Genomic DNA, 12,820 nt, shown 5'->3' on the forward strand with positions numbered 1-12,820 from the left:
GTGATTTAAAGAATTAGAGGTTTGTTTTCCTTTCACTTAAAATTCTGAAGTGAATGTCCCATGTTGGCAGGTGACTCATCTCCTTGATAGGAGCAAAGCAATCCCAAATGCCTAGAGGCTTTGGGAAATTATGAGTGAAGCAATGGATGAAGGGTGATGGGACAGCATTATACTGGTTTACCCAAATTTTCCTGGAATAATCCCCCTCCTCCTCAGTAGAGTATTCCTCATATTCAGTGTTTGTGTAGAATGTGCTTTCTTCTGTGAGGTGGATCAGAAAACTAAAAAAAGAGTTCTGGCCAATTTATTGAGGTTAAATATAGCACTAGAAGCTTCTTTGCAGTAGAATACATTCAGGCCAGCTTAAGCCAACATCTAATTTTGAACATTTGTCATATGTAGCAGTAGCTGAGAGGTGTGGTAACAACTGTGAAGCAGGTAGTCCCTGACCCTGTAGTTACTTATTTTCACTGGCAGCCCCTCTACCTGCTGTTAGTCTCTTCAGCAGACTTCACTTCCTGGTTCCTCAGGCTATGGATGAGGGGGTTCAGAAATGGAGTGACAACAGTGTAAAACACGGCCACTGCTCCATCCAGGGGACTCTTGGAGCCTGGCCTGAGGTAGATGAAGATACAGGGCACATAGTAGACGGTGACCACGGTTAGGTGGGAGCCACAGGTGGAGAAGGCTCGGTGCCGCCCACCAGCAGTGCGAATCTTCAGGATGGCGTGGACTATGTTGGCATAGGAGAGCAGAATTAACATGAAGCAACTGGCGGCCACCACCCCAATGTCCACAAAGGTCACGAGCTCATTGATGGGTGTGTCAGCACAGGCCAATCTCAATACCGCAGGGATGTCACAGAAAAAATAGTCCACCTGGTTGGGCCCACAGTAGGGCAGGCGGAAGGTCAAGGTGGCCTGGATAGACCCATGGATGGAGCCAGCCACCCAAGCTCCAGCCACGAGGATGGTGCATAACCTGCCATTCATGAGCACAGGGTAGCGCAGGGGCCGGCATATGGCCAGGTACCTGTCGTAGGCCATCAAGGTGTAGAGGAAGCACTGGGTGCTGCCCAGGAAGTGAAAGAAATACAGCTGAGCCACACAGCCACCAAAGGGGATTGCCTTGCTGGTGGGAGTAAAATCCAATATTAGCCAAGGGACGATGACTGAGGAGAGCCACATGTCCAGGAATGAGAGCACGGCCAGAAGAATGTACATGGGGCGAGCATGGAGTTTTGGGTCAGCCCACACAGTGAGCAGAATGAGCAGATTCCCTAGCTGAGTCAGGACGTAAACGATGAAGAAGACCAGGAAGAGGAGGGTCCTCAGACTTGAGGGGTGAGGTAAGCCCAGGAGAATGAAGTCTGTCATCACCGTGTCCAGGGATGTATTTTTGATCTCTCCCATGTCTTTCTGTAGTCTGCTAAGATGAATGGTGAAGTCAGACAAGGGAAATATACACAGGAGGTAGTGACAGAATGCTTTTGTCTGATGACCAGAGTCTAGGAGGGAAACAGAGAACTTCTATATTTTAATTTTTTTATTTTTAAAAGATTTTATTTATTTATTTGATAGAGAGAGAGAGAGAGAACCAGCAGGGGGAGAAGAAGGCAAGGGAGAAGGAGGCTCCCCACTGAGCAGGGAGCCGGAAGGAGGGCTCAATTCCAGGACCCTGAGATCAAGACCTGAACCAAAGGCAGACCCTTAACCAACTGAACCACCCAGGCGCCCCAAGAACTTCTATGTTTTATTTTTTTTTAAAGATTTTATTTATTTATTTGACAGAGACACAGCGAGAGAAGGAACACAAGCAGGGGGAGTGGGAGAGGGAGAAGCAGGCCTCCTGCGGAGCAGGGAGCCCGATGCAAGGCTCGATCCCAGGACCCTGGGATCATGACCCAAGCTGAAGGCAGACGCTTAATGACTGAGCCACCCAGGTGCCCCAGAACTTCTATGTTTTAAAGTGGAAAGCATTTGCCATCAGTCATCTGGGTTTGCTCTGCAAGACAAACCCTCAGAGGCTGGTTAGTTTCCAGGTGTCCTGAAATGCTCCTTCTTTTTTCTTTTCTTTTTTTTTTTAAAGATTTTTTTATTTATGAGAGAGAGAGAGAGTGCACATGAGCTCGGGGGAGGGACAGAGGGAGAAGGAAAGGAGAGAGAATCTCAAGCTGACTCTCAGCTGAGCACGGAGCCTGACATAGGTCTCCATCCGACGACCATAGGATCATGACCTAAGCTGAAATCAAGAGTCAGACACTTAACCGACTGAACCATCCAGGCGCCCCCTAAAATTCTCCTTTTATGGGAGACACTTACAAGTATTGGAAGCCAAGGCACAAGGTTGTGTCTGAATAATAGTGTTAGTGCATATGATGGATCTCTACAATAGAGAAGTGGATTCTGGTGGCATGGAGCAGAGTCAAACAATTCTCCATAATTATCATCCCGATTGTTGGTCTCTGACTTCTCAAAATATCTCCTGCCATGATATACAAGAAGCTTTGAGATCTGGCCCTCACATATTTTTTGTAAAGATTTATTTGAAAGAGAGAGAGAGGAGGGAAGGAGAGAATCTCAAGTTGACTCCTGGCTGAATCCCGAGCCTGACACAGGGTTCTATCCCACAACCCTGAGATCATGATCTAAACTGAAATCAAGTGGATGCTTAACTGACTGAGCCACCCAGGTGCCGCTGGCCCTTACATATTTCTATAATCTTCCTTCCTTTGGATCCCTTGGAGCAACAAGGACCTACTGGACCCACTCCTCCTGGAAAATACTGATTCATCTTTTTTTTTTTTTTTTAAAGATTTTATTTATTTATTTGACAGAGAAAGACAGAGCGAGAGAGGGAACACAAACGGGGAGTGGGAGAGGGAGAAGCAGACTCCCTGCCGAGCAGGGAGCCCGATGCGGGACTCGATCCCAGGACTCCAGGATCATGACCTGAGCCGAAGGCAGTCGCTTAACCAACTGAGCCACCCAGGCGCCCCTGATTCATCTTAACATGGTCTCACTGCTCAGAACTCAGTTGGCTGTCACCTCTTTCGGGAAGAATTTTTCTCCCTTAGAAGACAATCTTCTGGGAGATAAGAGTTATATTATAGGGGCGCCTGGGTGGCTCAGTCGTTAAGCGTCTGCCTTCGGCTCGGGTCATGATCCAGGGTCCTGGGATCGAGCCCCACCATCGGGCTCCTTGCTCGGCGGGAAGCCTGCTTCTCCCTCTCCCACTCCCCCTGCTTGTGTTCCCTCTCTCGTTGTGTCTCTCTCTGTCAAATAAATAAAATCTTAAAAAAACAAAGAGTTATATTATAAGTGGTGATTGCAGTACAGTATGATAACTATTTACCTAAATGCTCACTGGTTTCTTCTACTAGATTATGAACTCTTTCAGAGCAAAGACTGAGTCTGTTTTGTTCTTTTATTGTATCTGCAGCACCTGCCACAGTGTTTGGCAACAGTAAGATAATTAATAAATATTTGTTGGTTGATTGGTTGACTGAATAGCTTTTGCCAACTCTGGTTAGTCTTGCATCCCATTTCCCTGTGTGATCACATCTCTTGTACTTTATGTCACATAGTCAGGACTGTGATGAGGGATTGGCCACATACCTCAGCAATGTGAGTCTGTCCCCAGTAAAAACAAAGTCAAAGGCATCATCCATGTTTTCTGTTTGCTCTAGAATGTTATTTAACTTAATTGGTTGACCTAACTAGTTTATTGGTTCTGGTGATTTGGATTAAAATAGATTGATTATTGTAGGATTTGATCTTTAGTGTGTTATTATTTGAAAACCTTATTTGACCTCCAACAAATGAGATTCTCGAGAACCTTTTAAAGGTATTAAACATCTGAGCCCTATGTTATTTAAAAACTCCCTTTGATGAATGGTTTGTTCAAAAAAGGGTTTTTCCTTCAAATAGTGTTTTAGGTATTTTTTATGCTTAAACCAAAATATCATGTAATTCTTAAGAAACAACAAAAAAATTAAACTAATAAGAGTTAGTTATATAGAGGTGTGTGAACATTGATAGACCTAAACACTGGAATATCATTAAAAATACGTGTTTATAAACACCAATCTCAAACATATGTGTGTGTGTGTGTATATATATATATATATATACATATACATATGTATATATATTTAAGATTTTATTTTTTAGTATATGTGCTGCCGAAGCGAGCACTAAGATTTTACTTTTAAGTAATCTCTGTACCCAATGTGGGGCTTGAACTTATAGCCCTGAGATCAAGAGTCACATGCTCTACCAACTGAGCCAGTCAGGCACCCCCAATCTCAAATATATTTTATCTTCATTATTATTTAAAAAGAATTAAGCGGCTATAATAATATCCAGTAATTATTAATAATACTGAATGTATCTTGCTCTATAGGATCCATTGAAATTAATTATAGACTTTGTCCACAAAGAGAAAAATAAGCTATTACCTGATTTTCAGAAGCAAGAATAATTTCTTTTAGGATGGATGAATGGTACTTTCTTTGGCTAGAACAGAAAGAGAAGAAATAATTTGAAAGCATATGTATGATGCCAATTATGAAAACTTATCTTCTATCAGCTAGAGGAAATATATACTATAAATACACTCCGACTTTAAGCAAATGATGTGTTTCTAAAATTTTTTCTTAAAATCAAATTTTCATAAATCAATTCATATTAGGATTATACTAAAAAGGCAGTTATTTGGAGAATATCCATAATGAATCTATGGGTAGTAAAAAATCCCCCTTACTTAATCTTTCTTCACCAGTCTGAGTTTTTTCCCAGCTGTGGTGCACACATCTGGATGTACTTTCCCAAAGGACCTGCTGGGAGAAAGCTGGGAGGCCCACCTCCTCCTATCTGGCCCTGGGCATTCTGGCCTGCATGGAGACAGGGTGGTTGCAGTGGGTGGGTCTGAGGGAGAGGCTCCTTTTCCAGGTAGAGGAAGCAGATGATGGTGGTTTTGACTTGAGATGGTGTAGGTGGAATCTCTGTAGAGGCAGGGAGTATCTGTAGAAGGGATAAGCCACTCTAAGAGTTTTAGAAAAGAGAACTGTCTTTTCTCTTTTCTAGAGAAAAAGGAGCCAGCCTAGACAAAAACAAAAGAATAAAACTAATTGAATAATTTTCCTTCTTAATTTATCTGTGATTTTTTATAGGGCTGTTAATTTTTTGAAGTTGTGGCATCTTAAGCTATTTAAATTGAGTAGTGAAGCAAACTTAGATTCATCAATTAAAAGACCATTTTAGCCAACATATAGTACATCATTAGTTTTTGATGTAGTGTTCAACAATTCATTAGTAGTATATAACACCCAGTGCTCATAAAAAAAAAAAAAAGACCATTTTAAGTATCCACATGGTGGCTAACTTGATATAGTTTCCAAAATTTCTTGTTTTAAATAGTATTTGGTATTGTCAAGGCCATCTTATAAAATAGTTGCACTTTAATATCAAAAGCATACAATTAAAATAAGAAGCTAGTGATATCACTGAAAAAATCAATATTTAAAATAGCAAATAATTAGATGCAGGGGCTTTGGCCTGGAAATTCAAGGGAGAGGTTCCTAGGGAAGGAATGGAAGAATATGGCATGAAGAGAGCAAAGTCGGGGAGGGTGAGACCCTCTTACAGGGTCAAATGGAAGTCATCCTCCTTACCGGGTCAGATAGGAAGTCATAGGTTGCTGGGCCCCCCTTCACTAGGGAACAAACTCACTTTGAGCCCTTTACAGGCAGTGCCTCTTTCACTTGCAAAAAAATCAGATTATTCCAAAGATTTGGCCTCTTTCTGGCATGTCTACACTGAACTGGGGTTTTGTATAGGGCACCTTAGGGTTGAGGGCTTCTCCATGCCAAGCAGATATGCATCGCTAAGGCTGAGGCATGAGGGATGACCCAGCATTGCACTGTTCACCCTTGTTTGCCTTTAGGACCAGACTTAGACCATGAGGCAGCCTGGGCAGAGGCAGAGCATGGAGAATGAACAGAGTTTGGGTGCAGTGGGGAGACAGAACCCATATTTTAAATTATTTTATTTTATTTATTTGACACAGAGAGAGATAGCGAGAGCAGGAACACAAGCAGGGGGAGTAGGAGAGGGAGAAGCAGGCTTCCCGCGGAGCAGGGAGCCCGATGTGGGGCTCAATCCCAGGACCCTGGGGTCATGATCTGAGCCGAAGGCAGATGCTTAACGACTGAGCCACTCAGGTGCCTCAGAACCCATATTTTATTCTAATTATCCCATCAGTGTCCAGGCACTGTAAATGAAAAAAAAAAAAAAAAAAGGCTTGTTTAAGAAAATGTATGAAATGAGGGCACCTGGGTGGCTCAGTCGGTTGAGCATCCGACTCTTGATTTCTGCTCAGGTCATGTTCTGAGGGTCCTGGGATGGAGCCCTGCGTTAAGCTCTCTGCTCAGCAGGAGGTCTGCTTCAGGATTTTCTCTCTCTCTGCCCCTCCCCCGACTCTCTAAAATAAATAAATAAATCTTAAAAAAAAAAAAAGGAAGGAAGAGAAAAGAAAAAGTCTGAAATGGAAGGCCTTCCAGCCTTCAAATAAATTGACTGAGTCTTCTTGCCACCGGGAAAAGAAGGGTTAAAACCCCCCTGTCCCTGACTATGTTGGCTCAGTAACACTGAATCTGTTACAGCATTTATATTGCCTTATTATCTCCCTCAAAATACAGAAAACAAAAGACAAGATAAATGTTTAAAACTCTTTTTCTCAATTCAGAGAAGAAAGTTCCTGAATCCGGAGAAAGGCTGATTTAATTCAAAATTTATATGCTTAATATATTAACTTTGTGAGTAAGGAAGAAGGTGGGGAAAGACAGACTACATACAGTTTTTGACAGTTAGTGAAACTTTTAATGTGTGGAAATTAAATCTTTGCTCCTATTGTGAATTGAACTCCTATTAGGACTGCTTCCCTTATTGGACTCACATGGACACAGCAGCAAAACTTTGGAGGAAGCTCGCCTTTGTCTAAGCGGGTGAGGAAAATGTCCTTCAGAGCATCCCCTGGGCTTGTGGTGATAGGTAACCAGGTCTCTGCTTTGGAATGGAATTAAACTCTTCCAGGGGAATGAAACATTGACTATGCTAAGAGTCTATGAGATCCTCTGCCCTTGGAGGCTCTTTATAGATTGAGACTTCTTTACTTAACTTCCTTGAATTTTACATCAGTTACACTATTAGGTAGATCTTCTTTGATCGAGTTTTTTTTTTTTTTTTTTTAAACACTATCAAGAGATTTGTAGAGAACTACTTACCTCTTGGGAGTTCTACCCTGAGACATTTCCCCCATGAGAACTACATTCCCCTGATCCTCATTATTTTTTGTTTTGACAGCAAGCAGGAATCATTTCTACATCTAGAAAGTGAACTGTGAAGAACAACATGATCTCTTTGGGTGACCCCTAATTTCTGTGATTACTTTCTTTGAAGTGTTGGGATCCTGGGATATAGCCCCAAATCGGGCTCCCTGCTCAGCGGGGATTGTGCTTCTCCCGCTCTCTCAGCCTCTCTCCCCAGCTTGTACTCATGTTCTCTTTCTCTCTTTCAAATGAATAAATAAAATCTTTAAAAAAATTAAAAAAAGAAGAAGTCTTGTGTTCTTTGGCCACATGGTGTTGCTGGTGTGGAGAAGATTTTTTGCCATCTCTGTTCCAGTGCCACGGGCAGGTTCCCTCCACTTAGGCACCACCTCTTAGCATGCAGGTGTAGAAGAAGTCTTTCTCCTCTCATCGCTATGGCGGGGCCACCACAGCCTGGGCTGCCATTGTCACAGCTCCCCAGTGACCCGGTTCTTCTGGTCAACTCATGTAAGTGTAACCCTCATCCAACACGACTGAGTTTGAAGGGTCTCCACTCTCAGCCCCACACTGTTCCTAGAAAATTCCTTTCTCCCCATTCTGAATCCAGGCCCAGACGGCGGTGTTAGGGCTTTGCCTCTCTTTTATCCGAAGTTTATTCTCCTTTTCTGTTCTAGCATGACTGACATCTCCTTTGGGAGAACAAAGCTCCACCACATAAAATGTACAATTGTGTATCACGTATAATGTATCTTATGAGTTTGATCCACATCCTTTCATGCCAAGATCTCTTAATGATTACCCAGCATTCATTATCTTAACTTTACCTCTTAAATTAGATGCATTAGGATTTCTGCTCCTCTTCCATTTCCATAAAATCTTGGTTTTCAAGATCAGTGACAATAAGTACATAGGTATTTATTTGGGGAAAGAAGCTGGTTAGCCATACTTCATCCTCAAGAAGTTTATATTATGCTAGAAGAATAAATCAACTACAGGCTAGAGTGAGACCACACAGAAGGTTGCATTTAAGTTTACTGGATGGTTCAAGTGGGGCCAGGAAAATTTCACCAGGTGGGTAACCCTTATGCTGCTCCTTGAATAGAGGGACACTGCAGCAGAGGAAAAAATTTGAGCAAAAGGATGGAGACTTGAAGCAGATTGGCATGGAGTGGGGGGGAAAGTCAAGCGATTCAGAATATCTGCAGCATAGACTGTAAATGGAGTTCAAGTGAGATATAGTTGGGATCTTATGTGATGAATAGTCTGGCCTTCCTTTGTAAGGGCTGGGGAGCCATTGAAGGCTTTAACTGGGAGTGTCATAGTCAGGTTGAAATTGTAGGATGATCAGTCTGGCATGTATCTATCTATCTATCTATCTATCTATCTATCTATCTATCTATCTATATTTATTTATTTATAAAGATTTTATTTATTTGATAGAGAGACACAGCGAGAGAGGGAACACAAGCAGGGGGAGTGGGAGAGGGAGAAGCAGGCTTCCTGCCAAGCAAGGAGCCTGACTTGGGGCTCGAACCCAGGACTCTGGGATCATGACCTGAGCCGAAGGCAGATGCTTAACGACTGAGCCATCCAGGTGCCCCTCTGGGATCTATTTGAAGAGTAGATTGGAAGAGGGGTAGACCACGGGGGACAACACTGATATTCTGCCCAGACCCCTTCTTACCTCTTGCCACTGTTTCTGTGAGCCCCCTCCCTTAGGTGGGTTTCCAGTGCTCAGCACCTGCTCACTCTTCTTGTGGGTAGTGGTGGGAGGAACCTCTTTGCCTGCAGAGGCAGCAAGCCAAAAGTGCCTGAGTCTCATTGTGAGGCCCTGGTCAGTGCCAGCAGGGAGAGAAATGCTTTGCGTATCCGTGGACAGAAAGCACATGAGATTTAAATACAAGCTCCAGATTGGGAGCTACCAGGACAGATGCTCCAAACTGCAGGGGTATATTTGTAATCAAGCTGCTTCTCATATGGACCACTCAATTCAGCACAGACCTAGGTGGACAGTAGCCATGGTTAATCATATCTTTTTTTTTTTTTAAAGATTTTATTTATTTATTTGAGAGAGAGAATGAGATAGAGAGAGAGAGCATGAGAGGGTCAGAGAGAGAAGCAGACTCCCTGCTGAGCAGGGAGCCCAACACGGGACTCGATCCAGGGACTCCAGGATCATGACCTGAGCCGAAGGCAGTCGCTTAACCAACTGAGCCACCCAGGTGCCCCGGTTAATCATATCTTGAGCAATGTTCGGAAAGAAACCCAGTTTCTGGTAGAGGGACAGAGACTCATAAGAAATTTTGCTGCCTAGCCAACTTTTACATGAGGCCAATTTTAAAATGAGATAATTGAAAAGGGCTAGATGCTTTTAAAGCTTTCTTTTAGGGGTGCCTGGGTGGCTCATTCAGTTAAACATCTGACTCTTGGTTTTGACTCAGGTCATGATCTCAGGGTCCTGGGATCGATTGGGCCCGTTGAGCGAGGAGTCTGTTTCCCTTCTCCCTCTTCCCCTCCCCCTCCCCTGCTCATGCCCTATCTCTCTCTTTCTCAAATAAATAAATAAGTCTTAAAAAATAAAGCTTTCTTTTGATTCTAAATTTCTATATTTTTGGTAGGGAAAAACAATATTAATCATTTGGGGGTATATGTGAGAATAAGTGTGTAAGTAAAATGGCAATGCTTTATGGTGCCACAAGATGGCAGTATTATATCTACTATAGCCAGGTGCTATATTCCACTCACATGTAGTGAGTAGAAAATAATTCTTCCAGAGTGTTCACAAGAAATACAAATTGACTTTAACTTTTTCTTTTTGCGTCCAGCTTATTTACTTTCATCTTTATCCCAGTTGCATGAAGTTTATTTCAATTTTCTCATCTCTGACACTAACAATTTGTTTCCCATTTTCTACCAGTTTTTACCAAACATGGGAAAATGCACAAACATGTTGTTCAGATGAAGTCAAGTAAGGTGAGGAGGCAGGCAGGAACCCCTACACTTTGGCTATCCACCCAGTGCTGCTGAAAAGTCTGCTGTGGTTCAAGAGACTGAATTCAGTGTACACAAGGAATTTTAATGCATACTTATGAAGTCAAGGAAAGCCTGAAGTCAACATGGACTCAGCAGTAGCTTCAACAGTCTTTTTTTTTAAAAGATTTTATTTATTTATTTGACAGAGAGAGACAGTGATAGCAGGAACACAAGCAGGGGGAGTGGGAGAGGGAGAAGCAGGCTTCCCACCGAGCAGGGAGCCCGGTGCGGGCCTTGATCCCAGGACCCTGGGATCATGACCTGAGCTGAAGGCAGACGCTTAATGACTGAGCCACCCAGGCGCCCCAACAGTCTTGATTCCATAGGCCATCCATGAGGGAAGATGATCCTGACTCTGTGTGACAAAATGAGCAACAAAGATTCAAAATCCCAGTCAGGCAGGAGATTCCAAAAACAGAACTGTGTTCATAGCAGGGCTCAACGAATAGCTTTTTTTCCTCTAATACACAGATCTCAAGTGTAGTGAAATTCTCCAACATCTATCAACATTGATTTAAATAAATTTTAAAAATAATAGCTTTACTGAGGTTAATTCAAATACATTTCACTCTGGGGCGCCTGGCTGGTTCAGTTGGTGGAGCGTGCAACTCTTGATCTCTGGGATGTAAGTTTGAACCCCATGTTGAGTGTAGGGATTACTTAAAAATAAAATCTTAAAAAAGAAAACACACCAAAAAACCCAAATACAGGTCACCTTTTCAAAGTGTACAATTCAGTAGTTCTTGGTGTATTTACAAAGTTGTGCACTGATCACCATTAATTCCTGAACATTTTCATCACTCTAAAAAGAAATCCCATACTCATTAGCAGTCTCTCTTCATCTTCCTTGCTTACCCCTCCTGCCCCCCAACCCCTGGTAACCATAATCTACTTTCTGTCTCTGTGGATTTGCCTACTATGAACACTTCATATAAATGGATCATATAACATGCGGCCTTTTGTGTCTGGCTTCTTTTACTTAGTATAATGTTTTCAAGCTTCTCCATGTTGTAGTGTGGATCAGAATTTCATTCCTTTTTATGGCTGAATGCTACTCCAGTTTTTATGGATATACTGTATTGTTTATCCATTTATCAGTTGATGGACATTTTGGTTTTTACACTATTTGGCTGTTTAAATAATGCTGCTGTGACTATTCATGTACACATTTTTGCGTGTACATATGGTTTTAGTTTTTTTGGAATATGTAGGAGTAGAATTCCTGGGTCATATGCTCTATGTTGAATATTTCGAGGAATTGCCAGACTTTTCTCAGTGGCTGCACCATTTCACATTCCCACCGGCAATGTACGAGGTTTCTAATTTCTCCACATCTTCAACAACACTTCCTATTGCCCATCTATTAAAATTTTTTTAAGGGCGCCTGGGTGGCTCAGTTGGTTAAGCCACTGCCTTCAGCTCAGGTCATGATCCTGGAGTCCCGGGATCGAGTCCCACATCGGTCTCCCTGCTTGCTCAGCAGGGAGCCTGCTTCGCCCTCTGACCCTCCCCCCTCTTATGCTCTCTCTCTCTATCTCATTCTCTCTCTCAAATAAATAAATAAAATCTTAAAAAAATTTTTTTTTTAAATTTTTAAACATTTAAAAAAATTTTTGAAGATTTTATTTATTTATTTGAGAGAGAAGGAGAGAGAGAACATGAGAGGAGAGAGGGGCAGAGGGAAAAGCAGACTCCCTGCTGAGCAGGGAGCCTGACCTGGGGCTTGATCCCACGACCCTGAGATCATGACCTGAACCAAAATGAAGAGCCAGTTGCTTAACTGACTGTGCCACCCAGGCACCTTGTCTATTTTTTTTTTTTATTGTAGCTGCCTTTGATAGTAAATGGTATTAACGAGAGGTCAGTAGGTATGGAAAAATATTTATCAGATCACAGGAAATTTCTTTTTGGAACATCTTATAAATAGTTTAAGATATGGTTGAGGTTTTCTTTTTTTACTCTCTTTTTTCTTTAGTTCTCATTTTCTTCCTCCCTTCTTTCCCCCATCTCATCTTTCTCCTGTATCTCTTTTCTTTCCTTTCAGTTCTCTCTTTTACTTTTTACTGTTTTATTATTTTTTTAAGTTTTTTTTTTTGTTTTTAGTAATCTCTACCCACAATGTGGGGATTGAGCTCATGACCCCAAGATCAAGAGTCACACACTCTTCTGACTGAGCCAGCCAGGTGTTCCTCAATTCTCTTTTAAATTAAATAATGAAACCTGTTCATTTTCACATTCAGCAGTAGAGGTGTGCAGGAAAAACAATCCTCTCCCCTCTGCCACTGCAGCCTAACATAACCAATATTAGTAGTTCACTGTGTGCATCCCCAAACTTCTAAAAGGATATATATGTACATATGTATTACAAACACATGTATATAATACATATATTGACAAAGATAAGACCATTTAATGCCCATCACTCTGCAAGTTGCTTTTAAGCTTTTTTTTTTTTTT

General features: G+C 42.1%; 1 protein-coding gene across 1 annotated transcript; it reads right to left on the reverse strand.

The window, feature by feature from the left end:
- Nucleotides 1-457: 457 nt before the first annotated feature.
- On the reverse strand, nt 458-1,412 carry LOC123862137 (olfactory receptor 10G2). The gene is given in 2 exon segments (XM_045901766.1): nt 458-506; nt 508-1,412. Coding segments are annotated over 2 exon segments (954 nt in total).
- Between the last annotated feature and the right edge of the window lie 11,408 nt (nt 1,413-12,820).

The sequence above is a fragment of the Mirounga angustirostris genome, unplaced genomic scaffold (genome assembly GCF_029215605.1).
Source record: "Mirounga angustirostris isolate CCGP_5_RB_7025 unplaced genomic scaffold, mMirAng1.0.hap1 SCAF_9, whole genome shotgun sequence".
In the NCBI taxonomy this organism is placed as follows: domain Eukaryota; kingdom Metazoa; phylum Chordata; class Mammalia; order Carnivora; family Phocidae; genus Mirounga; species Mirounga angustirostris.